This window comes from Phoca vitulina, unplaced genomic scaffold, assembly GCF_004348235.1.
Source record: "Phoca vitulina isolate PV1807 unplaced genomic scaffold, GSC_HSeal_1.0 scaffold7, whole genome shotgun sequence".
Lineage (NCBI taxonomy): Eukaryota > Metazoa > Chordata > Mammalia > Carnivora > Phocidae > Phoca > Phoca vitulina.
Window position 1 is genome coordinate 69,641,363 of NW_022589710.1, and position 27,549 is coordinate 69,668,911.

The 27,549-nt window shown below is 47.5% G+C and overlaps 1 protein-coding gene across 3 annotated transcripts; it reads left to right on the forward strand.

Moving 5' to 3' along the window:
• Nucleotides 1–22: 22 nt before the first annotated feature.
• LOC116633322 (cytochrome c oxidase assembly factor 8) lies at nucleotides 23–27,549 on the forward strand. 3 transcript variants are annotated; one of them, XM_032405998.1, is made up of 5 exons: nucleotides 23–190; nucleotides 13,892–14,089; nucleotides 15,034–15,097; nucleotides 23,604–23,694; nucleotides 27,167–27,549. In XM_032405998.1, exons 1-5 carry the CDS (start codon nucleotides 68–70, stop codon nucleotides 27,267–27,269), a joined length of 579 nt encoding a protein of 192 aa, XP_032261889.1. In that variant the 5' UTR covers nucleotides 23–67; the 3' UTR covers nucleotides 27,270–27,549. The 3 variants fall into 3 exon arrangements, with proteins under 3 accessions (XP_032261889.1, XP_032261890.1, XP_032261891.1); XM_032405999.1 differs by lacking the exon at nucleotides 23,604–23,694; XM_032406000.1 differs by lacking the exons at nucleotides 23,604–23,694; nucleotides 27,167–27,549 and adding an exon at nucleotides 18,423–18,988.

Here is a 27,549-nt window from a genome sequence, read left to right on the forward strand (position 1 = left end):
TGCCGTAAGGCAGCCCCTCGCGCCGGCGCGGCTCTGCCGTGCGCTGCGGCAGCCCGGGACGCTGGCCATGGCGGCCTTGCGAAGCTCGAGGAGGGCTTTTCTCCCTCCGCTCTGCCGTGCCTTCGCTGGCCCCGGCTGTCAGCTCGCCCCGGAGCGCGGCGCGGAGCGCAGGGATGCGGCGTCCGGCCGGGTGAGCGGGGGTCCTGCAGAGGGCGGGCCGGGAGGCGGGCCGCCAGAGGACTGACCCGGGGACACCTGTGGGCCCCGCACCCCTTCGTGCCCGGCTGCGGCGTCAGCCGGACCCTCCGGGAGCAGGGCCCGCGGGGGGCGGGGGCGCGGAGAGTCGGCAGTCTCCCGCGCGAGGGGCGCCCGACCTCCCGGCCTCGGAGCCCCCAGTGTCCTGCGTCGGCCGCCTTGGTGTCCTGGGGCCGAGGGTGTCGCTGCCACCCCGGGCGCCGTTGACAGAACTTTTGCGAATGCAGCAGAGTCGGCTGGCGACTTTGTACGCACCTTTTCGCTCCTCGAGGATGATTCCTATAGTTGAAGAGCTCTTGATGTGCACAGCATGTTTTGTTTTGGTCTGCGTTTTGTCTTCGTTAAGATTATTCGCGGGTTTCTCCAAGCGACGGCACACTTAGTCGTTGTATTTTGTAGGACTGCCCCTTGAATAGTTTTTCTTGTTTGGAAACTATGTGCATACGCGCATTTCACGGGTGGAAGGTTAATGGTTAATAACCTGTAGCAACAAAAAATGACAGTTTTTATAAACTGCACTTCTTTGGGGAAGGATGTTTTGTCTACGAAGTCCTAGGCTTTGATTCCAACCGTCATACGAGAATGTTGACTGAGGTGTGGAATGGGCTGCAGATAAAATATTTTTAAAAAGCACACGTATACTAACCCCGAATTTGCCAACAGGCTAAGGACGGAGGCGGGAGAACCTGGGGTAGAAAAGCCAGTTAAGAATTCCAGAATGTGCCTGCCTGTAAATTTTCATTTATTTTAGTTTGTTACTGTTAGCTGCTTTTATAAACGCAGCTTTGAAGTTCTGTCTAGTTTTCAGTTTAGACAAGAAGTTAGCAGGGCGACTGGTCCCCTGACTCAGTTCCCTGTTACAGTGGCCACAGCTGTGACTTACATTCCTATAACATAGAAACCCACCCAGCATCTCAGTCTTTGGGCAGGAAGATAATCATGTATTTGAAAATGCTCTGGAAGGGCAGACTTCTCACATCAACAAGTGTCCCTAGGATGAGGACTTACCGTAGCTTATTTTGTGAACTAGTGCTGGAAAAAAGAGCACACAAGGGGCACCTGGCTGGCTCAGTCGGCGGAGCACGCAACTCTTGATCTCGGGACTGTGAGTTCCAGCCCCGACATTGAGTGTAGAGATTACTTAAAAATAAAATCTTAAAAAGAAAAAAAAGAACACCACACACAGTTTTCTTTATTGTCACATAGCCTTGTGGTTAAAATAAATCTTACCGTGGGTCTAATCCTCAAGATGAGACCTTTCTTCCTATTGTAGTCCCAAGTGACTAGGAAGCTGGTGCCGCTCACCTGTCTAAGCCTGTGACGGTGTTGATTGTGATGATGCTGAAAAGTGAAGCAGCTGGCCCATGAGTCAGACCTTGTTCTGTTCTAGCATTATGACTTGTGGTGTTGTGTTTTTTTGTTTTGTTTTGTTTTTTAGGATGTGTGCCCCATTATGCTAGATATTATATGGAACTTAAAGGAACAGTTCTTACTTCAGGGCATTTTGTGTTTCCTATGTGTTTGGTCTTGTCTTTGTTTGCTGAGTATGTGGCTGGTTCTCCAGGTAATTAAATTCCTGCAGCACAGAGAGATTGTTGTCTTTCAGACTTTGATTTTAAATATTAGGTCTTCTTAAAAGTAACAGGTTGTAAACCTGTTTTCTTTATTTAAATAGATGTGTTTTAATTCTGTATGTTTAGTTCACACAACATATTTTTAATTAACTTTTTTTTTTTTTTTAAAGATTTTATTTATTTATTTGACAGAGAGAGACCCAGCGAGAGAGGGAACCCAAGCAGGGGGAGTGGGAGAGAGAGAAGCAGGCTTCCCACGGAGCAGGGAGCCCGATGCAGGGCTCGATCCCAGGACCCTGGGATCATGACCCGAGCCGAAGGCAGACGCTTAACGACTGAGCCACCCAGGCGCCCCTTTAATTAACTTTTTAAATTTAATTCCAGTATAGTTACCATACAGTGTTATATTAGTTTCAGGTATACAATATAGTGATTCAGCACTTCCATACATGACCCAGTGCTCATCACAAGTGCGCTCCTTAAGCCCCATCCTCTATTTCCCCTATCCCCCCGGTAACCATCAGTGTGTTCTCTGTAATTAAGAGTCTGTTTCTTGGGGCGCCTGGGTGGCTCAGATGGTTAAGCGTCTGCCTTTGGCTCAGGTCATGATCCCAGGGTCCTGGGATCGAGCTCCACATAGGGCTCCTGGCTCAGCGGGGAGCCTGCTTCTCCCTCTGCCCCTCCCCCTGCTTGTGCTCTCTCTCTCTCTCTCTGTATCTCTGTCTCAAATGTATAAATAAAATCTTTAAAAAAAAAAAAAAGAAGAGTCTGTTTCTTGGTTTGTCTGCCTCTTTTTTCTTTCCTTTCTTTGCTCCTTAGTTTTGTTTCTTAAATTGCACTCATGAGTCTTTCACTGACTTACTTATTTCACTTAGCATGATACTTTCTAGATCCATCCATGTTATTGCAAATGGCAAGATTTCATTCATCAATCAGTGGACCCTTGGGCTGCTTCCAGATCTTGGCTATTGTCGATAATGCTACTATAAACACAGGGGTGCATGTATCCCTTTGAATTAGTGTTTCTGTATTCTTTGGGTAAATACCCCGTAGTGTGATTATTGGATCGTAGGGTAATTCTATTTTTAACTTGTTGAGGAACCTCTATACCGTTTTCCACAGTGGCTGCACCAGTTTGCATTCCCATCAACAGTGCGGGAGGGTTCCCCTTTCTCCACATCCTCACCAACATCTGTTGTTTCACACTACGTATTTTTCATTAATTCTTTGTTCTCCATTGGAATTAAGGAGAGCTGCTTTTTTTTTTTTTTTAAAGATTTTATTTATTTATTTGACAGAGAGAGACACAATGAGAGAGGGAACACAAGCAGGGGGAGTGGGAGAGGGAGAAGCAGGCTTCCCGCCGAGCAGGGAGCCCGATGCGGGGCTCGATCCCAGGACCCTGGGATCATGACCTGAGCTGAAGGCAGATGCTTAACGACTGAGCCACCCAGGCGCCCCTAAGGAGAGCTGCTTTTAGGGTCTACATGATTTATTCCCATCTCCTATCTTTGTACCACTTTTTCTTCCAAACCCAACTTAAAAAGTCAGCTCTTGGGGCACCTGGGTGGCGCAGTCAGTTGAGCATCCGACTCTTGATTTTGGCTCAGGTCATGATCTTAGGGTCACAGTGTTGAGCCCCACGTCGGGCTCGGGCTCGCACTCAGCGGTGTTTACTTAAGATTCTCTCCCTCTCCCTCTGCCTCTCCCCCATACCCTCTCTCTCAAATGAATAAATAAATTAAAAAAGAAAAGTCAGCTCTTGGGGCGCCTGGGTGGCTCAGTCGATTAAGTGCCTGCCTTCGGCTCAGGTCATGATCCCAGGGTCCTGGGATCAAGCCTCGCGTTGGGCTCCCTGCTCGGTGGGAAGCCTGCTTCTGCCTCTCCCTCTGCCTGCCACTTCCCCTGCTTGTGCATTTTCTCTCTCAAATAAATAAAATCTTTAAAAAAAAGAAAAGAAGGGGCGCTTGGGTGGCTCAATTGTTAGGCGTCTGCCTTTGGCTCAGGTCATGATCCCAGGGTCCTAGGATTGAATCCCACATCTGTCAGGCTCCAGGCTTAGTGGGTAGTCTGCTTGTGGGATTCTCTCTTCCTCTCCCTCTTCCCCTCCCCTCTCTCAAATAAATAAATCTTAAAAAAAAAAAAAATGTGTGGTTAAACTCCCATTATTCTCGAGACAAGGGCCCAAGGCCCAGAGAGGTGGAGTGACTGGCCTGGTGTTACCCAGCAGAATCAGGGCTAAAGGGAGCTGTTCTCATTCTCAGTCTGGTGTTCTCTTGTCGCCACGTGCTTTTTCATCGAGTGAAGTGATTATAGGGTTTCCCCTTACTCTGTTAATGTGGGCAATTGCACTCATTTCTTGTTACTTATGGGAAATTTAAAACATGCAAAAATAGAAGATTATAAAGAATTGCTGTGTATCCAGTACCCTGCTTGTATAGTTATCTACTCGGGGGTGTTTATCTCATCTTTACCCCATCCCTCCCCCCACTCCCGGATAATTTTGTGGCAAATATCAGACTGCATACTTCATTTGTAACTATTTCCATATGTATCTTTAAAAGATACGGATTTTGGGACGCCTGGGTGTCTCAGTTGGTTAAGCATCTGCCTTCAGCTCAGGTCATGATCCCAGGCTCATGGGATTGAGCACCCCCATCAGGCTCCTTGCTCACTGGGGAGCCTGCGTCTCCTTCTGCCTGCCCGTCCCCCTGCTTGTGCTCTCTTTCTCTCTCTGACAAATGAATAAATAAAATCTTGTATATAAAGGGACGCCTGGGTGGCTCAGTTGGTTAAGCGTCTGCCTTTGGCTCAGGTCATGATTCCAGGGTCCTGGGATTGAGTCCCACATTGGGCTCCCTGCTCAATGGGGAGCCTGCTTCTCCCTCTGCCTCTGCCTCTCCCCCTGCTTGTGCTCTCTATCTCTCTCTCTCTGTGTCAAATAAATAAATAAAATCTTTTAAAAAAATAAATAAAAAATATAAAAGACACGGATTTTAAAAATACATATAAACATAATAACTGAAATATTATAATTCCTTAATTCCAGCAAATGTTCAGTGTTCAGGTTTTTCCGATGGTCTTAGAAGTCTTTTTTTTTTTTTTTACGTTTGCTTGTATCAGGATGCAAATAAGGTCTACACATTGCAATTGATTGATACTCTTTTATTTCTCTTTTGATCTATAGGTTTTGACCATCCCCTTCCACTTTTCAAAGCAGTTTATTGGGAGCAGGGGAAGGATGTATCCTGTAGAATTTCCCACAGTCTGCATTTTGCTGTTGGCTTTCCCCTGGTGTAATTTAATGTGTTCCTCCCATCTGTGTGTTTCCTGTGAATGGACAGCTGCAATCTAGAGCCTTGACCACATTTAGATTTGACTTTTTTTTTTTTTGAGATGACTACTTCATTGGGAATTTGTCTTCTTCCATCAGGATTGATTGATTTTCCGATGTTAAACCAAGCTTTCACTCCTAGTATAAACCCAGTTTGGTCCTGATGTGCTGGTCTTTTGATGTACTGCTGACTGTGGTATGCCGAGGCGTCTAGCCTCTGTCTAGATGGGAGGCAGGGGATTCCAGCCCTCCAGAAGGTCAGACTTTCAGTTTCCATCTCAGAAGTGTCAGGACGATAGACCAGGAAACACCTGCAGGAACACTAAAATTGGCCAACATTTGTTCCTTTCATCTTTGCCCACTGGTTTCCCCAGTGGCTGATGGTGTGACACCTTAACTCAGGAGCTCTGTGGTATGTATAGGTACTTCTGGGAAGGAGGGCCTGGGGGAAAGTCCTCCATTCCAAATCCTGGCTTGGGGGGCGAGGGCAGAGCAGGAGTGTGCCGGGAGAGCTCGGGGGCCTGCTGTGAAGCGGAAGGGATGGAGAATGAAGCGGGGCCTACACAGCGGGACCAGGAGAAGCCCAGCACGGGGCTGCCTGGCTGGCAGTTTGCACTTCAAGAGGAAAGACTGGAAGGTTAGTGCCCCACCAGACACAGTGATGAAAACTCAGTCTGACAAGTAGCTGCATGCACAGTCCTTCCTCTGTGAAGAGGCAGAAACTGTCGGGTCGCTTGCCAGCGGAGCTGTTGGGTCCCAGCTTGTGCGGCGCCCGCCCCCCGCCCCTACCAAGACAGCCAGTCCCCTTCGCGCCAGCCGCGCATTACATGCTGGTGCTGTAAGAGCCACAAATTACAGTAATTACTCTAACCTCAAAGGGATTCTTCCTTTTTACAGAAGGACTTTTTCCTCCCCCAAACCCCTTCTCCTCCCTTTTAAATAGCCGTTCTTGGATGTACAAAGACGGAACCTATATTTATAGGGGAGAGAGAGGAGCCACCTCTGCTACAATTAAGATAGGATCTCTCAGGTTATCATGGAGAACTGAGGGTGGTTGACAGAGCTCTCCCGTCATGCAGAGTGCTTGAGCGATCACGAAGCGACAGATGGAAGAGTAACTGAACTCTTCTGGTGCCACTTTGAGCTTCCTTCGTTCCGTGTGGGTCGGTTGAAAAAGCCATGAATTGTTGGGATGGCTCCTTGACGTTTCCTGATAGGCAGCCTGTAAGAAGAGGAGACGGGTCCAGGTCTGAAAGGTGGTAAAACTGGTGAAGCACAGTTAGGGTGAAGCCTGCCCGTCTGTCCCCTTGCTGCTGTCCTTCAGTGTCGTCGGTCAGCTTGGGGAAGGGGAGGAGCCCCCAGCTTGGGATGGAAGTCCGCAGGGGTGAGCCTGGGCTGGCCATCTCTGTTTCCACCCACTGGGTCCCTTTGTGTGAATCACCTTTAGTTTCTAAGACTAAAGGCTTTGGGGCAGAAGTCCAGAAATATTCGTGGAGGGTTTTTTTTAAAGGCTTTTTCCAATAAAATGGAAACTAGAGATCATATATTGTTTTTAGAATGATGGATAAAATGTGAAAGTTCTACATATTGCCATCCTGCTGTTGCCTTCTGAGAAGGATTGTTAGGCCAGTCTGGTATCAGATCAGGATTTGATGATGACAAGCAGCAGTTTCAGGTCTTAGGGAAGCTGATTAGGGTGTCTTTCTGCCAGCAGGGCCCTGTTGCTGTCACACAGGAAGGAGGAATTCAGTCCCCTCTGTGGACTCGCTGGCCCTTCATTTGGAACTTTCCACCTTGGCCGGGCCTCCTCTTCTTTCTTTTTTTTTTTTTTTAAAGATTTTATTTATTTATTTGACAGAGAGAGACAGAGCGAGAGAGGGAACACAAGCAGGGGGAGTGGGAGAGGGAGAAGCAGGCTTCCTTTGGAGCAGGGAGCCCGATGTGGGGCTTGATCCCAGGACCCTGGGATCATGACCTGAGCTGAAGGCAGACGCCCAACGACTGAGCCACCCAGGCACCTAACTGTGCCTCTTCTAAAGTGTCCAGCTTTGGGCGCCTGGGTGGCTCAGTTGGTTAAGCGACTGCCTTCGGCTCAGGTCATGATCCTGGAGTCCCGGGATCGAGTCCCGCATCGGGCTCCCTGCTCGGCAGGGAGTCTGCTTCTCCCTCTGACCCTCCCCCCTCTCATGTACTCGCTCTCTCTCATTCTCTCTCTCTCAAATAAATAAAAATAAAATCTTTAAAAAAATAAAAATAAAAAAAATAAAGTGTCCAGCTTTGCCTGAGAAAGACACTTCAGAAGTACTAGGCAAAAGTAAACACGATCAAACGTAGGGATGTCAGAATCTGCAAGAAATGAATGCAGAATGAAGTCAGACTGAGCAGGTCTGTAGGGCGCAGCACTCCGGTGTGGGTGGGGACCTGCAGCAGTCGTGGCCACGCAAAGGTGACAGCGGTGGCTGGACTGATCCCCCCCCCGCCCCAGTCAGCTGGTCAGTCTGGCTCCCACGTCCTCTGCCGCTCTGGCCTGGCCAGCTACACCAGCCCCTCCCTGTTCTCCCACTGTGCGTGAGTCTGACTCCAGAACGCTCAGTGAGGCTCTGCTGCTCTGACTATCCAGACTTTGGAAAATCTAGAAACTTGTCAGGAACTAACAGTTAAGGATCCTCAAGAACCCAAAATGTAGGGGCGCGTGGGTGGCCCAGTCCTTAAGCGACTGCCTTCAGCTCAGGTCATGATCCCAGGGTCCTGGGATCGAGCCCTGCATCGGGCTCCCTGCTTGGCATGGAGCCTGCTTCTCCCTCTGCCTCTGCCCCTGCTTGTGTTCCCTCTCTCGCTGTGTCTCTGTCAAATAAATAAATCAAATCTTAAAAAAAAAGAAAAAGAACCCAAAATGTAAAGAACACTCGACAGCAATGACTTTTGGTTCGTTCAGAACTCCTGAACATTCTGGGGCGCCTGGGTGGCTCAGTCGTTAAGCGTCTGCCTTCGGCTCAGGTCATGATCCCAGGGTCCTGGGATCGAGCCCCACATCGGACTCCCTGCTCCGCGGGAAGCCTGCTTCTCCCTCTCCCACTCCCCCTGCTTGTGTTCCCTCTCTCGCTGTCTCCCTCTCTGTCAAATAAATAAAATCTTTAAAAAAAAAAAAAAAAAAAAAGAACTCCTGAACATTCTGATGCTAGTTCATCAATAATTGCCATCTCTGATTTGTTAGGTGTCTTTCCACCAAATAGTTCATATATATTGAGCTTTTTGAAGATGGAGTGGATTTCTTGCATAAAGAGAGAGAGAGAGAGTCAACAGGAAAGATTAAGACTGGGAAGAACGTTGTTCCAACAAGTGCATGTTCCGACCGTAGAACAGACAGATGCTGCGGTCCGTGCCGCCGTGGGCTCGCAGTCTAGTGGGAAAAGCAGGCACGAACAAGCTGTGAGGAGCCACGGGGAGCACCTGGAGACGTGCCCTTGAACCTGTGGTCTGTGGTGATGGGGGTGGGGGGACCACAGGGAGAACATGCGCAGTCTGAGGAGGGACAGAAGCAGGCTGGTGTGTCATTGAAGGAGGCTCCTGTGTGGGGGGAGGGCAAAAGCCCAGACTGCCAGACCACAGGGAGGGGTTAGACTCTCTCCAGAGCGTAATGAGTAATCACTGAAGGTTTTAAGGGAAGGGGGAGCATGGTTTGATCGGGGGTTTTGGAGAGATTGCTTCGCTGCATCGCTGGGTATGGAGACAGAGTAGACAGGGAGGGTGCGGTCCTGAGGCAGCTGGAGCTGCTCAGACCGGCCCATCACAGGATTGTCACGGAGGCAGAAACAGGGCGCTCTGCGCACACACTGTAAACCTCGCCACAGGAGGAGATGGGTGCGGCTTTTGAATCCTTCAAGTCCTGGTGTGGGGATGCCAGAGTTCAGCGTCTCCTGGGGCCAGGGCAGAAACCAGGCCAGGATTGTGCAAAGCTTATTCCTTCAGCCCCAGAGGAGGAGGTTTCTCAAAGGATAGCATGTGACTCTTTCTAACTTTGGTCAGCAGTGGGTTCTTGCATCTGCTGCTGCGAGAAAAAGTGAAAGTATTGGCAGTGATCATGAAATAAGCTAACTTGAAACAGGTAGAAAGTTGTCAGTCTAGCAATATCATCCTCCAGAAGTCTGAAGGTGATAACAGAGGAAAAGTACTGGGGGAAGCAGCAGAGCCTGCTCAGCGGCATTGCTCAGAAAGTGAGGCTAATTGGGCAGAGCTCTTTTTTTTTTTTTTTTTTAAAGATTTTATTTATTTTTTTGACAGAGACACAGCGAGAGAGGGAACACAAGCAGGGGGAGTGGGAGAGGAAGAAGCAGGCTTCCCGCTGAGCAGGGAGCCCGAGGCGGGGCTCGATCCCAGGACCCTGGGATCACGACCTGAGCCGAAGGCAGACGCTTAACAACTGAGCCACCCAGGCGCCCCGCATGTTTCACTTTTATCCTGTCCTTACTATCAAGTAACCTTTGTATCTGAAGTATACAAACTAGTCACTGGCAACCCTGGGTTGGCTAGTAATAGAAGATGTTGGCAGAAATCAGTGAAAGGACTGCAGTGAGGTAATGCTTGTGCCTAGAGAATGGTTGCAGTGAGAACAAAGGACGCACTGCTGGAGGGAATGTAAAGGCGCAGCTGCTCTGGGAAAGTTTGGCGGTTTCTCAAAAGGTTAAACATAGAGTTACCATATGACCCAGCAATCCTACTCCTATGTATACACTCAACGGAGTTGAAAACACAAAAATGTGTACACGAATAGTTACAGCAGCACTATTCATAAGAGCCCAAGGGGCGCCTGGGGGGGCGCAGTCAGTTGAGCCTCGGAATGTTGGTATTGGTGCAGGTCGTGATCTCATGGTCATGGGATCGAGCTCCGCGTCGGGCTCCATGCTCAGCTCGGAGTCTGCTTGGGGTTCTTTCTTTCTCTCCCTCTGCGCCTCCTGCTGGTGTGCGCTCGCTCACTCTCGCTCTCTCAAAAATAAATAAAAATCTTAAAAAAAAATAGCGCCACGTGGAAACAACCCAGATGTTCTCAGCTGATGAATGGATAAACCAAATGTATTCTATCCATACTATGAAATAGCAGTCAGCCGTACAAAGGCAGGAAGTACTGACACGTGCTACAACGGGGATGAGCCTTGAAAACAGTTACGTGAAGGAAGCCAGTCATGAAAGAGCACAGACTGTGTTATTCCATTTACATTAAATGTCCACAATAGGCAAAGCCGTTCAGGCGGAGAGTAGAGCATTGGTTGCCAAGAGCCAGGGGAGGGAGAACGGGGAGTGACTGCTCATGGAGACGGGGTTTCTTCTTGGGGTGGCGACAGTGTTCTGGATTGGCAGTGGTTGCACACCTCCGGGAACATGCTAAAAACACTGATTTGCATACTTTAACGGGGTTAATTTTATAGTATGTGAATCATTTCTCACCAAAGCTGTTGTTAAAACAATGAAAACAGTTTGTAAGAATCAATTGGCTCTGTGGAATTTACAAGGAAGGGTATCATAGTTTATTATTATTATTTGTGAAGTGTGTGCCACACATCCTTATATCAGCAAAGTTATAATCCTATACGTCCCTCAGGTGTACTAAACACGTACCAGCACATTGCTCAGGGGGCGTCCCCATCGATTCCTCACCACTGCCCCATGCTTCTCCCTGCTCCTCCACCTTACAGCTCCCAGATCCACCCCCAACCACAGCAGAGAAAGGCTCCGGGCTTCTCTGCCCCCACAGAGTGCTCACATCCCCCCAGAGCAGGACTGGCGGGGGCCGGGGGGGTCCCTCCTCGCACTCCTCTGGGGCCTCCTTCGGTGTCATCATTGCTCTGGAAATGTTGCTTGAATTTCAGGAACATCTCTGCACATCTATCTTGGCAAACGTTTCCAAGCATATTTTTTCTATGAAATAACAGTACTTTTATTTTTTTAAAGATTTTATTTATTTGAGAGAGAGAGGGAGAGAGGGAGGGAGGGAGAGCACAGAGGGAGAGTGAGAGGGAGAAGCAGACTCCCCGCTGAGCCGGGAGCCTGATGTGGGGCTTGATCCCAGGACCCTGGGATCATGACCTGAGCCAAAGGCAGACACTTAACCAACGGAGCTGCCCAGGCGCCCCGAAATAACAGTACTTTTAATCTGTGATTATTGACATGCATTATAAGTTAAACATTTGTATAACAGGCTTTGACCATGTTTTTTTTTTTTTAATTTAAATTCAATTAATTAGCATATAATGTATGACTAGTTTCAGAGGCAGAGGTGATTCATCAGTCTTTTATAACACTCAGTGCTCATTACATCACGTGCCCTCCTTAATGTTCATCACCCAGTTACCCCATCCCACCACCCCCGTACACTTGGTTCTTTAGCTCAATTCTCAAGGTTGAGTCCAGGGACCTGAATGAATGTCAGCCCACATTGCGACAGGAGGGCTGAGGATTAGACACGGAGCTGAGCAGATGGGAACTCTCTTGCTAGGGCCCCTCCTTCCCTCCCATGCTGCTCGTGCCAGGTGGGCCATCATTAAACGCTAGCCACATTCTATTGGTAAAATGATTAGCTATTGTTTCTACTTTTTCAAATTAAATTGTCAGTGAGTAGCCACGTAGACAAAATCTGCTTTAGGTTAAAATTTGCAAGCCCTGCATCTCTGTTTTTAGTGCCTTGGAAGTTGCATCTTGTAATGATGATCATGAAGTACTGAAATATCCTGAATGAAGTGCTTTCCCAAGGGAAAAGAAATATTAATTATGTTCATTTTTTTTTTAAAGATTTTATTTATTTGGCAGAGAGAGACATGGCGAGAGAGGGAACACAAGCAGGGGGAATGGGAGAGGGAGAAGCAGACTCCCCGCTGAGCAGGGAGCCCAATGTGGGGCCCTGGGATCATGATCTGAGCCGAAGGCAGAGGCTTAACCACTAAGCCACCCAGGTGCCCCTGGTGTTTGTAAGTTTTAACCATTCTTTTAATTGACTTTGAGGTGTAATTTGTATACAGTGAAATGAATACACCCATTCAAAGTGTACATCTGATGAGTTTTAACAAACATGAATCTTTGCAGTTGCCACCCCAATAAGAGCAATCCCTTCCACCCTCAACCTGACAATCACTGATGTGACTAATTTTTTTCCTAGAATGCCACACAGTGCAATCCCATAGCACATCCTCTTTTGTGCCTGGCTCTTTCGGTCTGTATATTGTTCTAAGACTCATCCATGCTCCTTTCTGTTGCTGGTTTTCCAGTTTTTGATGCCGGGAGGGTGCATGGGAGATACTCTTATTGGAGGTGGAAGTCGTGGTCAGTAGTGTGTTGTTGTTGTTGTTGTAAGTAACTTACAAGAGATTTCTAAATTGAGTGGTACTTTCCCCATGAGTTTTGGTTACATTGATCTTTTAACGGACAAATGGAAAGCTAGTCTTTTGACTACTCAAGTCATCTTTTTGTTTTAATATCGAGTTTATTGAAGCCCAGTTTATATACAGCAACACTCACTGCTGACAGACGTGTGCACCCGCGCCGCAATTCAAGATAGAGAACGTTTTCATCAGCCCAGAAAATTCCTTTGTAGTCAGCCCCTTCCTCCACCCCACCACCTGTCTTTTCCACAGTGTCCTTTGAATAGAATCCTACGGTCGGCAGCCTCTTGATGTGGCTTTTTCAGTGAACACGATGCATCTGAGATTCATCTGTGTTGCACGTAGTTCTCTATTGTTGAAGAGTACCCATTGTGTGGACGCACCATACTTTGTTTTTCCACTCACCAGTGGGAGGACATTTAGGCTCTTTTCAGCTTTTGGCAATTATAAATAAAGCCACTTTTAGCAGTCACATACAAGCTTTTGTGTGAACATACGTATTTGTTCATCTTGGAGAAATACGTAGGAGTGGGTTGCTGAGTTATATGTGAGGTGTATGTTTAATGTGTAATGGACTGCCAGCTTTTTTCCAAAGTGGCTGCACCAGTTTGCATTCCCACCCGCGACGTGTAAGAGCTCATGTGTTTTACATCTTCAACAGCACTTGCTATTGTCAGACGCTTTTGGGGGTTGTTTTAACCATATTAAAAGATGTGTAGTGATATCTCATTGTGGTTTTGATGTGCATTTCCCTGAGGACTAGTAATGTTGAGCATGCTTTTATGTGCTTATTTGCCATCTATATATCTTCTTTGGAGAAAGTTTTATTTGGCTAATTTGCCCATTTTTAAATTGGGTTGTCTGTTTTCTTTTATTGAGTTTTGAGAAATTTTATATATTCTGGGAATAAGTCCTTTTTCAGATTTGCATATATTTTCTCCCAGTCTGTGGCTTGTCTGTTTTATTTTGTGGATTGTGCTTTTGGTGTTGTATCTAAGCAATCGTTGCCTAGTCTAAGGTTGTAAACATTTTCTACTGTTTTAGAAGTTAGAGGTTTTATAGTTTTAGATTTTACATTTAGGTCTTTGATCCATTTTGAGTTAGTTTTGTATACAGTACAAAGTAAGCTTGAGATGCTTTTTTTTTTGCATTAGGATTGAATTACCCCAGTGCCATTCTTGAACATGTTCTGTATAATGTTCATGTTAATAATATTTATTATAATTCTTTTAACTTGGATATTCTCTGACAGTCTTAAACAGAGGAAGCTAATGAGGGACTTTAATAAATCTAGACTGTTCATTTTATACTACTAGGGATTCGTTTAGTTTATGTTAACCCTGTGCATTTTGTTAAAGGTCTCAGGATTCTGCCCTCCAAGAAAATCTTGCCATGATTGGATAGGACCCCCAGATAAACATTCAAACCTTCGACCCGTTTACTTTTACATCCCCGAAAACGAATCACCGTTGGAACAAAAGCTAAGACAATTAAGACAAGAAACACAAGAATGGAACCAACAATTCTGGGCAAACCAGAATTTGACATTTCGTAAGGTAAGCTTAGATCAGAGGCCAAGTGAGAAAGAAATAACACAGATGGCCACGTGGGGGCGCTAAATCCTTAGTCTTTGCCTTTCTGTTACTTGGTCAGTCTCCGTCCCTCCCTCCCTTCCTCTCTCTCTCTCCCTCCCTCCCTCCCTCCATCCCTTTCCTTTCTCTCCCTTCCCTCTTTCATACAAATAAACGTATGTGAATGTATGTACGCATATAATTTTTAAGTCAATATTGTAACTCTACATAAGAAATACTGATCATCGTAACATCACAGATCTTGAGGCTTTCAAGTAGTTAAAAGGAGTAGCAGAGCCAGAACTAGAACAGGTCTGTGTGTGTGTTTATGAAAATATGGGTTTGTTTTTGTTTAGAGATTTTATTTATTTGTCGGAGAGAGAGAGTGAGAGAGAGAGGCAGGCAGAGGGAGAAGCAGGCTCCCCGCTGAGCAAGGAGCCTGATGTGGGACTCGGTCCCAGGACCCTGGGATCATGACCCGAGCCGAAGGCAGACGCTTAACCGACTGAGCCACCCAGCCATCCCGAAAATATGGGTTTTTGTGATGTGATTTCGTTCTGAGGATTCAGAATTCTTAACAGCACATTGTAAATGAACTATATGAGAAAAAAGTAGAAATATTCTAATGCAGAAGGAACATATTTAAGCTTTGTATGTCTTACTGTTTGGGCGGGCTATGTCAAATGGACTATATTTTATTCTGTGCATTTATAAACAGTACCTTCCAAAGTTTATTAAACATCTTGTTTTCAAATCCTACTTCAAGCATGGGACTTTAAACCATATTCAGATGGCTTAAACCAGGTTTGGAGATGGGTCCTTTCTTAGAAATCTCCATCCAGACTTGTCCAGAACCCTTCGAGCTGTGTCCTAGCCAAGGAAAGATGGAAAGATGAAGAAAGGGCATTCTGATGGTTGTCTTCTTTTAGGAAAAAGAAGAATTTATTCACTCAAGACTGAAAGCTAAAGGCCTGGAACTGAGAGCTGGATCAGGTTAGTTCATTTGTCCTTTTTCTCCTAACATTGTGTTTGTTTGAGTAACTGCATAAGAAGATAAAAAGAAAGGATGTCAGGGGCACCTGGGTGGCGCAGTCGGTTGAGTGTCCGAACTCTTGGTCATGATCTCAGGGTCGTGAGATCGAGCCCCTCATTGTCAGGCTCCACACTTAGTGGGGAGTCGGCTTGAGATTCTCTCTTTCCTTCTGCCCCTCCCCCTGCCCCCCATCAAAAAAAGAAAAAAAGAAAGATGTCAGATGAAGGAGAGAAAGCTGAGGGGGCAAGTTGTGGTCTCCTTTGGGGCAGGTGCTCTGAGTGTGTACGGTGGGTCTGCCCTCCTCCTGCTCCCTCTTTTCCCTTTGGGGGAGATCATCCCTCTCCTGATTTTAGGTCATTCTGACCTATGACTTCCCTCTGACCTTTGAACATCTATCCCAAAGTCCCATGGCTTCTGCAGCGTTTTTCTCTCCTATACCAGCTCCACTTCCTGCATTCCTGACCTCAGTTCATAGCCCCACCAGCCCCCAGGAGCCGCAAACCTCATGGGAGTCCACCTCAAATCCCCCCTCCGTCACCTCCCATTTCTCTATGAGGATTACCTCTTAAACATCTCTCAGTACTCTGACCACTCCCTGTCCTTGAAACATTGCTTTCGTTCAGGCCTTTGTGAGTTCTGTGACTACTGCAGCAGCTTTCTGATTGGTTCCTTGACCTCCAATCTTTAAATCAGGGGTCGGCAAACGTTCTGAAAAGGGCAAGATAGTAAATAGTTTCTTTTTCTGGGCCATGTGGGGTCTCTGTTTCAGCTGTTCAGCTCTGTTGTGGGAAGGCAGCCATGGAAAATCCATAGACTAGTGGGCATGAATGTGTTCCAATAAAACTTTATTTACAAGAGCAAGGGTGGTGGGCCACATTTGTCCTGCAGGCTGTAGTTTATCAACTCCTGCCTCACATTCATTCTTTGTAGTGTAGCCAGACTGCCCTTCCCCACGTGCAGATCTGACATTTGTTGCCTAGCTTAGGTTTTCAGACCCCCGTGACTACAGGATGGCAGCTGTGCTCCCAGCCCAGCTCCCCTCTTTCACGTCTCGTCCCCCGTGCTGTGTGCTTGGCAGACGGGAATGCTCTGCTCCATTCCGTCCCCTCTGCCTACTGAGCTGCCTGCTCTTTTTTGGATAGAAGATCTAGTGCTCAAAAAACCTTTGATCATTTTCTCTTGCTGTTGATGTTAGGCCTGAATAACATTTCAAACTGTTTGTTAAACAGATTTCTACTGTCAAAACATTATTCTCATGGAAAATCTGAAGCCATTGACCCCAAAAGCCACGTCTGTCATTGGGCTAAAGCACTGTCCCTCTCTCCCTGCTAATCCTTCACCTCACCTGGATCTGTTCAGGCTACAGAGCTGGTGATGATGGGCTTTGCTGTTTGCTGTCATCAAGGTGCTGTCTTGGCGGCGGGAGCCAGCAGGAGAGGGTGCTGGGTCCCAACAGTAAGTGTAGAATAATGGCTCACAATTTCAGACCCTGACCATGCTGGGTACTATGCTAAGTCCTTTGCCTGTGTCATCTTTTTATTTCCCACAGTGACCGAAAGAAGTAGGTCCTGCTACTTTTGCCATTTTATTTTTATTGTTTTTTATTTATTTATTTATTTATTTATTTATTTATTTTTTTTTTTTAAAGATTTTATTTATTTATTTGAGAGAGAGAATGAGATAGAGAGAGCATGAGAGGGTCAGAGGGAGAAGCAGACTCCCTACCAAGCAGGGAGCCTGATGTGGGACTCGATCCCGGGACTCCAGGATCATGACCTGAGCCGAAGGCAGTCGCCTAACCAACTGAGCCACCCAGGCGCCCTATTTTTATTGTTTTTTTTAAAGATTTGAGTTTTTGACAGACAGCGAGAGAGGGAACACAAGCAGGGGGAGTGGGAGAGGGAGAAGCAGGCTTCCTGCTGAGCAGGGAACCCAATGCGGGGCTCGATCCCAGGACCCTGGGATCATGACCTGAGCCGAAAGCAGACGCTTAACGACTAAGCCACCCAGGCGCCTCAATAAATAAAATCTTTAAAAAAAATTTATTTTTAAGCAATCTCTACACTCAATGTGGGGCTCGAACTCACAACCCCGAGATCAAGAGTCACACGCTCCACTGACTGAGTCAGCCAGGTGCCCTGGGAGGACTCCTTTTGATCCTTCTGTAAAGGAGTGTGTGAGGGGACACAGGGTGCCCAGGCCCCGGGCTGGGGTAGAGCCAGGCCCGGGCGTGGCCTGCTCTCAGCTGCTGGAGCCATGAACAGCAGCCCACCCCAGGCCTCAGCCTTCTCTTGCCGTGAATGGGCTTTCTCCACCTCCCAGTATACCTCTCTAGTTCAAGGGCAGGGCGCCTGGGGCGGGGCCTGGGGGCCCGTGGGGAGGGGCCCTGGAAAAAGGGAGGCCGAGGCTCAGCGGGTTGTGTTGAGTGAGCGGGGCTGCTGCTGTGGAAACGGGGCCTGGTGGCGGCGCAAGGCCAGTGTAAACCAGGGGGGCTGGACAGAGGGTTGCATCCAGGAAACAAGTGACACGGGAACAGCGGATGATAGAGCAGAGATGCCAGGGGCAGTCTTGCTAAAGAGCATGAACCAGTTTGTAGAAATGACAGAGTACGTGTGGGTGAGGGCGTGGCTGCAGATTACAGTGCGTATTGGGACAGCACCCGGGAATCGCTGTGTGCTCTCTGAACTCCTGGGGCGGCTCCCGGGAGCAGCTCGGTGCTGCTGGAGGGAAGTACGGTACAGCGCTCGGAGGGGGTCAGCGGCAGGAGAACATTCCAGCCTTCTTTCCAGAAGGACGTGATTGCAGGCAGCACACATATGCCAGGAAGCAGGAGAATTTTGATCACAGAACATCTAAGAAAGCATCCTAGAGGAAAACATGAGAGAGTCAGCTGCTTGTTCCTTGCAACGTTATCCGTACCCAGTGCCAGAGCCCAGCACGGGCGGGGCTCGAACTCACAACTCCTAGATCAAGACCTGAGCTGAGATCAAGAGTCGGATGCTCAACCGACTGAGCCACTCAGGCGCCCCCACAGCATTATCTTTAATTGCAAAAAAAAAGCTGGGGGGAAGTATCTAAATTCCAGTAATCACAGATTAGATAAGTGGCCCTCCCACTTGGTGGATGTTCACTGGAATATTCTGCAGCAATGTGGAACAATTACTGAATTTCCAGTGCAAGAAGCAGAACACCATGATTTCAGCTCTGCCTGTCCCCAAATTAAGTCTCATTTGCAGAGCAGCAGTGCAGTGGGAGGATTCTTGCCTCTAATTTCTTTTGTTGCAGAAGTAAGTTTTCATGCAGTGGGAAAGCCAGCTGGTACGTATGAACCCCGCACCCGGTTTTCAGCAGACGTATAGTGAGGTAGGTTACTGCCTGCCTTCCTCTGTTTACTTTCATTAGAGCTCAGTAGCACGTTGCAGTGTTGGTATGCGCGGGATCTGAGTTACTTGGTGCGCATTTCTGGTGCTTCTGCTTTATGCTGAGCTCTGGCTTTGGGGTGTTTGGACAAGACACCGCACCGGGCCAGCAGATGAAGACGGCACCTGATGTTCCTTAGAAGCCTGGGGCTCCTGCTGTTCTGCCAGCAGTGGTACCAAGTGAGCGCCGCGCGCCAGGCCCTGCCCTGCCCACCACACTGGCCACAGCTCATCTGGTCTCAGAGCAGCCTTATGGTGTGTGCTGTTGTGATCCACGTTCTAGATGTGAGAGGGGCCAAAGTTCTGGGCCATCTGCCAGTGAGGGACAGAGCTCCATCTGAGCTGGGGCACTAACCGCTGCTGCTGGGGGCGTGTCTTTCGTTCCCCGTGTGCGCGGGCAAGGCCGCAGAGAGATGTGCCGGGAAGCCGACGTGAGGGCGCACACATGCCTCCTCCCAAGACTCCTCGTCCAGAAGACACCAGTGCTCGAGCCAGGGGTTCCGTTCCTTGGCCCTGTCGCCGCGCTCAGGCCCTGACCACCCTCTTCCTCGCTCACCCTGTTCAGTCACATCTGTGCCTCTCCAGACCCTTTATTTCCTCCATGCTGGTCCATGGCTTGTGACCTGTTTTCTCCCTTCTCTACCCTGTGGGCTCCTATTCATCCTGTGAGACCCAGCTTAAATGTCCCCTTCCCTGGGAACCTTTGGCCTCCCTCCCCTTCTTGGGCAGCTGGTGGTTCTCTTTCTTGTCCCACTTACCATCGATCTATTTGTTGATTTGAGGTACTTACCCAATAGTTACCATGTGCCAAGCTAGGCACCGGGACTTGTGATGGATGAGACAGAGAGCTGTAGCCTTGCCCTCATGCAGCTGACGTTCTCATGTGGGCTGGGAGTGTGACCCACAGCCAGGTAGCCCAGTGGACACGTGCCACACTCCTGGGGTATGAAGAACAACAGGGAAGTGGAGCGGGGGCAGTGGGCGTCGTACCAAGGCCTCAGAGAAGGCCCGGCTGAGGAGAGGCAGCTAGGGGAGATTTGAGCTGCTCCTCCCCGAGATGGAGGTTTTGAGGAACTGCAGGGTCAGAGGAGTGAGGACGTGTGGAACACACTGCTGTTTACTCAGGCAGGCCCTGGGTTACGATTTGGAAGGGGTGTGTGCTCGTCCTCTGTGAGGGGACAGGCACATGCTTGGGCCGTGCCATCTGAGTGTGTGCGTCTATGTCGTATGTGTAAAAGGTCAGCCACTTTCCCTTCTGCTTCTGTGGAAACGTGCCCTTGAGTTACCTTCCCAGCTCTGTCTCCCCCAGATCCTGATAGGGTTGGAGCATCGACCTCAGCTGTGCCGCTGGGAAACATGGCCTCCACCTGAGACAGCATCCGCAAGGGCAAGCATGCTAAAGCTGAGGTCGGAGCGCGGACATGGGCCTCCCTGCATGTGCAGGAACCCCCGGGGGCGGTTCCAGGCTCCTGCCGAGGTGGTGGGACCTGTTTGGGGCTTGGGGCTTCGGAGCCAGAGTGCCTTCACTCTGAGCCCTCACTTGGTGTCCTGAGACTGGCCTGTGGGCTGCTCTCTGGTTCCTGTCCTGTGTGGCCTTTTTAAATCTGGTGGGGGGCTCTGAGGGTGGGCGCCATGGCTGGCACCTCCCACCACACAGCACTGTGGAGGTGGCCGGGTCAGTCCCTGTGTGTCACCAGTCCCCACCAGCACCTAATGCATTCCCTGGTCCAGTGTGTGCTCACTGGCTCAGAGACTGAACGGTTAGGCCGGTGTCTGCCCCAGGCCAGGATGCATTCAAAGTGAGGAAGTATTCCATTTCCCTTATGCGGATTGCTCACGTTTCTTGTCAGCAGCTTCAGCGGGCATTGGAGTAGACACGGTGAAGCATGCCACACATGACGGGCATTGGTAGACGCACACCTGCGCTTGCAGTATGAAGAAATTGAGCTACACTGGAACTGTCCTAGTCTGGTGATAGGTCATTTTCTCCCTAAGGCTTTTTCCTTTTCTGAGATAGAATTCACATGCCATAAAATTCACATGTTAAAAAAAGATTTTATTTATTTATTTGAGAGAGAGAACACAAGCGGGGGGGCGGCAGGCAGAGGGAGAGGGAGAAGCAGGCTCCCGGCTCAGCGGGGAGCCTGACGCGGGGCTCGATCCCAGGACCCTGGGATCATGACCTGAGCTGAAGGCAGACGCTTAACCGACTGAGCCACTCGGGTACCCCAAAAATTCACATTTTATTTACAATTCAATAGTGTTTAGTATTCACAGGATTGTGCAACCATCACCATATCTCATTCCATAACATTTTCATCACCCCAGAAGAAACCCCATTCCCACTGGCAGTCACTTCCAATTTCTTCCTCCCACCAGCTCCTGACAGCCACTAATCTACTTTCTGTCTTTATGGACTTGCCTTTTCTGGACCTTTCCAGATAAATGGAAACATATAATATGTGGTCTTTTGTGTCTGCCGCCTTTTTTTTTTTTTTTTAAGATTTTATTTATTTGAAAGAGAGTGCATGCAAACAGCAGGGCGGTGGGGGGAGCAGAGGGACAAGCAGACTCTGTACTGAGCACAGAGCCTGCCGTGGGGCTCAATCCCATGACCCTAAGATCATGACCTGAACCAAAATCAAGAGTCAGACTTTTTTTTTTTTTTTTAAGATTTTATTTATTTATTTGACACAGAGAGAGAGATAGCGAGAGCAGGAACACAAGCAAGGGGAGCGGGAGAGGGAGAAGCAGACTTTCCGCCAAGCAGGGAGCCCGATGTAGGGCTTGATCCCAGGACCCTGGGATCATGACCTGAGCCAAAGGCAGACACTTAACCAACTGAGCCACCCAGGTGCCCCAAGTGTCTGTCTTCTTTCACTTAAGTGCATGTTTTCAGGGTTCATCCATGTTGTAGCATGGACCAGGATTTCAAAGATTTTTTTATGGCTGAACAATATTCTATTGTATGGATAGACCACATTTTGTTTATCCATCAGTTGATGGACATTTGGGTTGTTTCTGCTTTTTTGACTATTACAAAGACTGCTGCTGTGAGCAATTGTGTATCATACCTACAAGTGGAATTGCTGGGTCATATGATAACTCTGTGTTTAACTTTTTGAGGAACTGCCAGGCTACTTTCCACAGCGGCTGCACCATATTACATTCCCCCCAGCAGTGTGTGAGGGTTCCAGGTTCCCCATGTCCTCATCAATACTTCTTACAATTGTCTATTTAGCATTATAGCTGTCTTGGTGGGCGTGAAATGGTATCTTATTGTCTTTTTTATTTGAATTTCCCTAATGACTTAATGATAGTATTTTTTCATGTTCTTAGTGGCCATTTGTACGTCTTCTTTGGAGAAATATCTATTCAAGTCATTTGCCCATTTTTAAAGTGGGTTATTCTCTTTTTGTTGTTCTGTTTTAAGTGTTTTCTACATATTCTGGATGTGAGACCCATATTAAGTAGGTGATTTGCAAATATTTTCTCCCATTCTGTAGGTTGTCTCTTTACTCTCTTGATAATGCCCTTTGAAGCACAAAAGTGTTAAATTTTGATGAAGTCCAATTCATCTATTTTCTCTTTGCCTGTATTTCAGGTGTCATCCCTAAAATGCACTGACTAATTCAAGGAGATGAAGATTTGTCCCTGTTTTCTTCTAAGAGTTTTTTAATTTTAGCTCTCACATTTAGGTTTTTGACCCATTTTGAGGTTGTGTTTGTATATGGTGTGAGGTAGGGATTCAACTTTATATTTTTGCACGTGACTTTCTAGTGTTCTAGCACCACTTGCTCAATAGGCTGTCTCCCACCCTCCCACCCCCACTGAATTGTTTTGTTACTTTCACTGCAAATCACTTGCTCGTAAATGTTTGCGGTTATTTCTGGACTCTGAGGCCTGTCCTTGTGAGTACCACACCATCTTAATTACTGTAGCTTTGCAGTAAGTTTTGAAGTTGAGAAAGGTGAGTCCTCCAATTTTGTTCTTCTTTTTCAAGATTGTTTTGGCTGCTGGTTTCCTTGCATTTTTACATGAATTTTAGGATCTGGTTGTCAATTTCTGCCAAAGGCCAGTTTGGGGCGTGTTGCCATCTCAGCGGTATGAAGTCTTTAAAACCATGAACATGGGATGTCTTTCCATTTATTCATGTCTTCTTTCATTTCTTTTAGCTGTGTTTTATAGTTTTCAGTGTGTAAGTCTTACACTTCCTCTCAAATTTATTCCTAGGTCCTTTATTATTTTTGATGCTATTGTAAATAAAATTGTTTTCTTTCTTCTTTATATATATAATTTTTTTTTTAATTAAGTAAACTTAATGCCCAATGTAAAGCTCAAACTTACGACCCCCAGATCAAGAGTTGCATGCTTCACCGACTGAGCCAGCCAGGCACCCCTGGAATTGTTTTCTTAATTTCATTTTTTGGATTGTTTATTGCTGGTGTTTAGAAAAATACAGTTGATGTATGTATTTTGATCTTGTATCCTGCATCTTGCTGACCTCTATTAGATCAGTAGTAGTGTGTGGGTTCCTCCCTGTTAAGTCTTAATGTTTATTTTTATTTTTATTTTTTTTGAAGATTTTATTTATTCATTTGACAGAGAGCATAAGCAGGGGGATCAGGCAGGCAGAGGGAGAGGGAGAAGCAGGCTCCCTGCTGAGTAGGGAGCCCGATGTGGGGCTCGATCGCAGGACCCCGGGATCGTGACCTAAGCCAAAGGCAGTCGCTTAACTGACTGAGCCACCCAGGCGCCCCAAGTCTTAATGTTTGTTTGTTTGTTTGTTTTTTGTTTTATTTATTTATTTATTTATTTATTTATTTTAAAGGTTTTATTTATTTGACAGAGAGAGACACAGTGAGAGAGGGAACACAAGCAGGGGGAGTGGGAGAGGGAGAAGCAGGCTTCCCGTGGAGCACGGAGACCGATGTGGGGCTCGATCCCAGGACCCTGGGATCATGACCTGAGCCAAAGGCAGACGTTTAACGACTGAGCCACCCAGGCGCCCCCAAGTCTTAATGTTTAAATTGAAATTAATTTTCAGGTCAAAAAGCAACATTAGATGCAGAAGAAATGGCTGACTTTTACAAGGAATTTTTAAGTAAAAATTTTCTGAAGCACATGTATTATAACAGGTATGTTTATTTTTTTTTCTAAAATCTTGAATATTATATCCATATTGGGTAGGATTATTTTCTTATTTGTATTTAGAGACATTTATGTTTATGTTAAAGGTAGATGTTGCCGTAAACTTAGTTTTTACACTTTTAAATAAAGTTGACAGCGTAAAGATATTTGTGTGGCAACCCCATAGCAGTTTGTACCCCTCGTGCTTGGACAGTGGGTTCTAAACAGCACTTTCCACTAAAGGGAACCTGGGCTCCTTGGAGAGGTTCTGGGGTGGGAAGAGCGCATGATGAGTCGAGACACCTTGTGTTTGAAAGTGAGGAGGCTCAGAGACCAGTGGGGTCACATGAGAATGGTGCAGAAGCCAACTTGAGGGGCTCCCATAGGCCAAGGATGAGGCCACTTCAGCCGCACAAAGGAATGACCACAGTGGATTAAAATATATATCAAATATGCAAAGATCTTTGCAATCATAACAATATTGAAAAGCTCACAGTAGGGGCGCCTGGGTGGCTCAGTCATTAAGCGTCTGCCTTCGGCTCAGGTCATGATCCCAGGGTCCTGGGATCAAGCCCCACATCAGGCTCCTTGCTCAGCGGGAGGCTTGCTTCTCCCTCTCCCTCTCTCCCTGCTTGTGTTCCTGCTCTCGCTCTCTCTGTCAAATAAATAAATAAAATCTTAAAAAAAAAAAAAGAAAAGCTCACAGTCACCTCTGGATATAGCTAGGCAGCCAACTCGTTATTCTGAAAATTGATAAATAAAAGAATCCAAAGAATACACACCTTTCATGCATCAACTCTGTTTCAGGGTAGCCATATGAAGGAGCATTTTTCTTTGTAGAAGGATGACAGCTAATGCAGAAGGAGTTAGAAAGTTAACATTTTCCCAATGAATAATGGATCTGGGTCACAGTCACTCACAACCACTAAAACCATTGGGTAGGAAAGCTGGTGGGGCTTTATAATACATGGGTCAGGGTGATTGCTCCTGAGCCCCGGTGCACCTTGCTGTACACAGTGGGGCCCCTGCTGCATGCCTCTGTGGGGTGCAGGAGGAAGTGGGGGTGCCACCTGGGAGGCGTTCTTACCAAAAAAACGGAGAGGAATCTAGGCAGACCTCGAGACTTAATACCAGTTCACAGGAAGAAGGTAAAGGCTGTGTGGGGTGAGGGTGAGAGGGGTTCATAGAAGACCACGTTTAAAATGATAGCCTGAAGATACAATCCCAGAATGTTGGAAATTCTGCAAGAACAGATCCAGTTTCAACAAGTAACTAGAATTTTATTTATTTTTTTATAAAGATTTTACTTACATATTTGAGAGAGAGAGAGCGCACAAGCAGGCAGAGAGGCAGGCAGAGGGAGAGGGGGAAGCAGACTCTCCACTGAGCAGGGAGCCCGATGCGGGGCTCAATCCCAGGACCCTGGGATGGTGACCTGAGCCGAAGGCAGACGCCTAACGACTGAGCCACTCAGGCACCCCAAGTAACTAGAATTTTATTTTTATTTTTTTTAAGATTTTATCTGATGGAGAGAGACACAGCGAGAGAGGGAACACAAGCAGGGGGAGTGGGAGAGGAAGAAGCAGGCTCCCCGCTGAGCAGGGAGCCCGATGCGGGGCTCCATCCCAGGACCCTGGGATCACGACCCGAGCCAAAGGCAGACGCCTAAGGACTGAGCCACCCAGGCGCCCCAGTAACTAGAATTTTAACCAGGAGGGGGATCTACTTCAGATTCAAAGAGGCCTCATGCAGTGTGCGGTCCTTATTTGGGTCCTGATGTAGACAGACCACCTGTAAAAGACATTTTGTTAGAGGAAATTGAACAGTGGCTGTATATTAGGTTGTATTGGTATGTTAGTGTTCATTTTATCAAATGCAATGGTAGTATTGTGGTTACATGTTTTTAAAAAGGGTTTTAACGATACATAATGTGTATTTTCAGGTGAAATGATAGGCTATGATGTTTGAGGTTTGCTTTAAAAGGTAACAGTGGCAGTGTCAGGCCAGGCAGGGGAGGTAAGACCTAAAGGATGGTGGTAGTGGTTGAGGCTTGGCGAGCTCAAGAGACCAACACGCAGACAGATCAGTCTCTCAGTATGTGCGTAGTGGGTTAGTGTAGTCCGTTACTCTGAGCTAGCTAAGTTACTCAGTCAAGCCAGTATAAGTTTTATTTCTCTAGACCTTTGATTTCTGGTGTGGACCTGTACCATGTTTGTACCACGCCTCATCCCCGGTGGGCTGGGTGTGTGCTGTGTGGGGTTCAGAGCAGAGAGGACCAGCCTTACCGGATGGCAGGTAGCAGAGGGGCCTCAGCATCCCCTTCTGTGCCCACGCCACCTCCTGAAACGGGAAAAGCTGAGTTTCCCTACACTTTGTCAGAGTATTGATGGAGTAGAATCTGGCTGTTCCTTAGTAGCATAAGAACTTTAATCTCGATGGGATGGAAGCTTTTCTTGTTCATTTACGGCACTGCTTCCCATTTATAACATCAATTAAGTGGATAGAAACAAGATCGTTCTCATGAGGAGAGGGGTTTTCTATCCAGCCACTGCAAAGGCTCCAGAAAAGGAGCGCTTTTACCTCTTGGTACCGCTTCTTTTGAGCCCTTGGTCACTCTCCTTCCTTTCTACTGAGACCCAGTAAATCCTTTGAGTCCAGTCTGAAATAAAAGTCCCATGTGCACTCATTAGCTCATTTGGCTGAAAAGCATTGGTACTAATTGGCATTTCAGCTTCCAAGGGCTTAGCATCATAAGAGTCTGGAATGTGTGCATTCTGTTGTGGAAACTTTCCAAGCTTGGCCCATTGAGCAGTGGGGGTGAATTTGCAATTTTCGGCATGTTTTGTACAGTAACTCATGGGCAAGTGAGCCTGAGACTGTGAACTCCATCCCAGTATTTGTATGAGAAGCTCTGGAACTCTTTCCTTAGAGACACAGATTACACAAAAGCTCAGATCATTTAGAAAAAGAGGATGTGGAGCTTTATGATGTTGGCAGTCATGGTAAATTAACTTCTCACGATGGAGTACTCTGTCCTGTGCTTCTTATGCAAATAAGATGCCCAACCAGCATGGTCCCCACTGAGTCCTGCCAGTTGTTTGCCCAGTGGTTACGCCCCCATCACTCAACAGTTGTCTCTCTCCAGTAATGCCATGGGACTCTGGAGGCCCCAGGCTTCTCTTTTGGAGTCTTTTAGCAAAAACCAGAGGATTGTAGCAGAATAGGAAAAGGTGGGGGTTGGGGTGCACTGGGCATTCACTTTGTTGAGCCTTATTCTCAGCCTATTCAATCTGGGGGGAGGAAGGAAGGCTCTTATGGCCAGTTTAGCTTTAACGAGGGCAGAAAAGGGAAGAGACAGTGGGAAAGGTGGAGGGTAGTCAGGAGGACTTGCCTGTGGGCCGGGAATTCCCCTCAGAGGCCCGGGCGCTAGTCCTCAGTTACTGGGGGGATGTCACATGTGCTTCTGGTGTTTCTCTGTAGAGACTGGTACAAGCGTAATTTTGCCATCACCTTCTTCATGGGAAAAGTGGCCCTGGAGAGAGTTTGGAACAAGCTTAGACCAAAACCAAAGACCAGCACCTAGGAGCCCACCCTGACCCACCCACCGCCGCTGTCGGAGTTTTCTGGGAGTTTTCTGGGAGAAGCGGCTGCTCTGGGAATCCATTTTACAAGGACTCTAAAAACCTGTAAGTGAACTGAGTCCCACGCCTACTTTATGGGGGCCCCTTGGCTTATGTCAGCACAGGGTGGACTGGGAGAGGGGGGTCCTGGTGAGCTGTGGGCCATGTGACTCTGTCCTGACTGGGGATTCCAAGCTGGCCCTGGGTCATGGACATGATGTTAAATAAAACCCAAGCACTGTG

Coding starts and splice junctions, on each gene's coding strand:
- LOC116633322 (XM_032405998.1), top strand. CDS start 68: ATGGCGGCCTTGCGAAGCTCGAGGAGGGCTTTTCTCCCTCCGCTCTGC. Junction 191..13,891: donor GGGATGCGGCGTCCGGCCGG/GTGAGCGGGGGT, acceptor ATTTTGTTAAAG/GTCTCAGGATTCTGCCCTCC. Junction 23,695..27,166: donor AAGCACATGTATTATAACAG/GTATGTTTATTT, acceptor GTTTCTCTGTAG/AGACTGGTACAAGCGTAATT.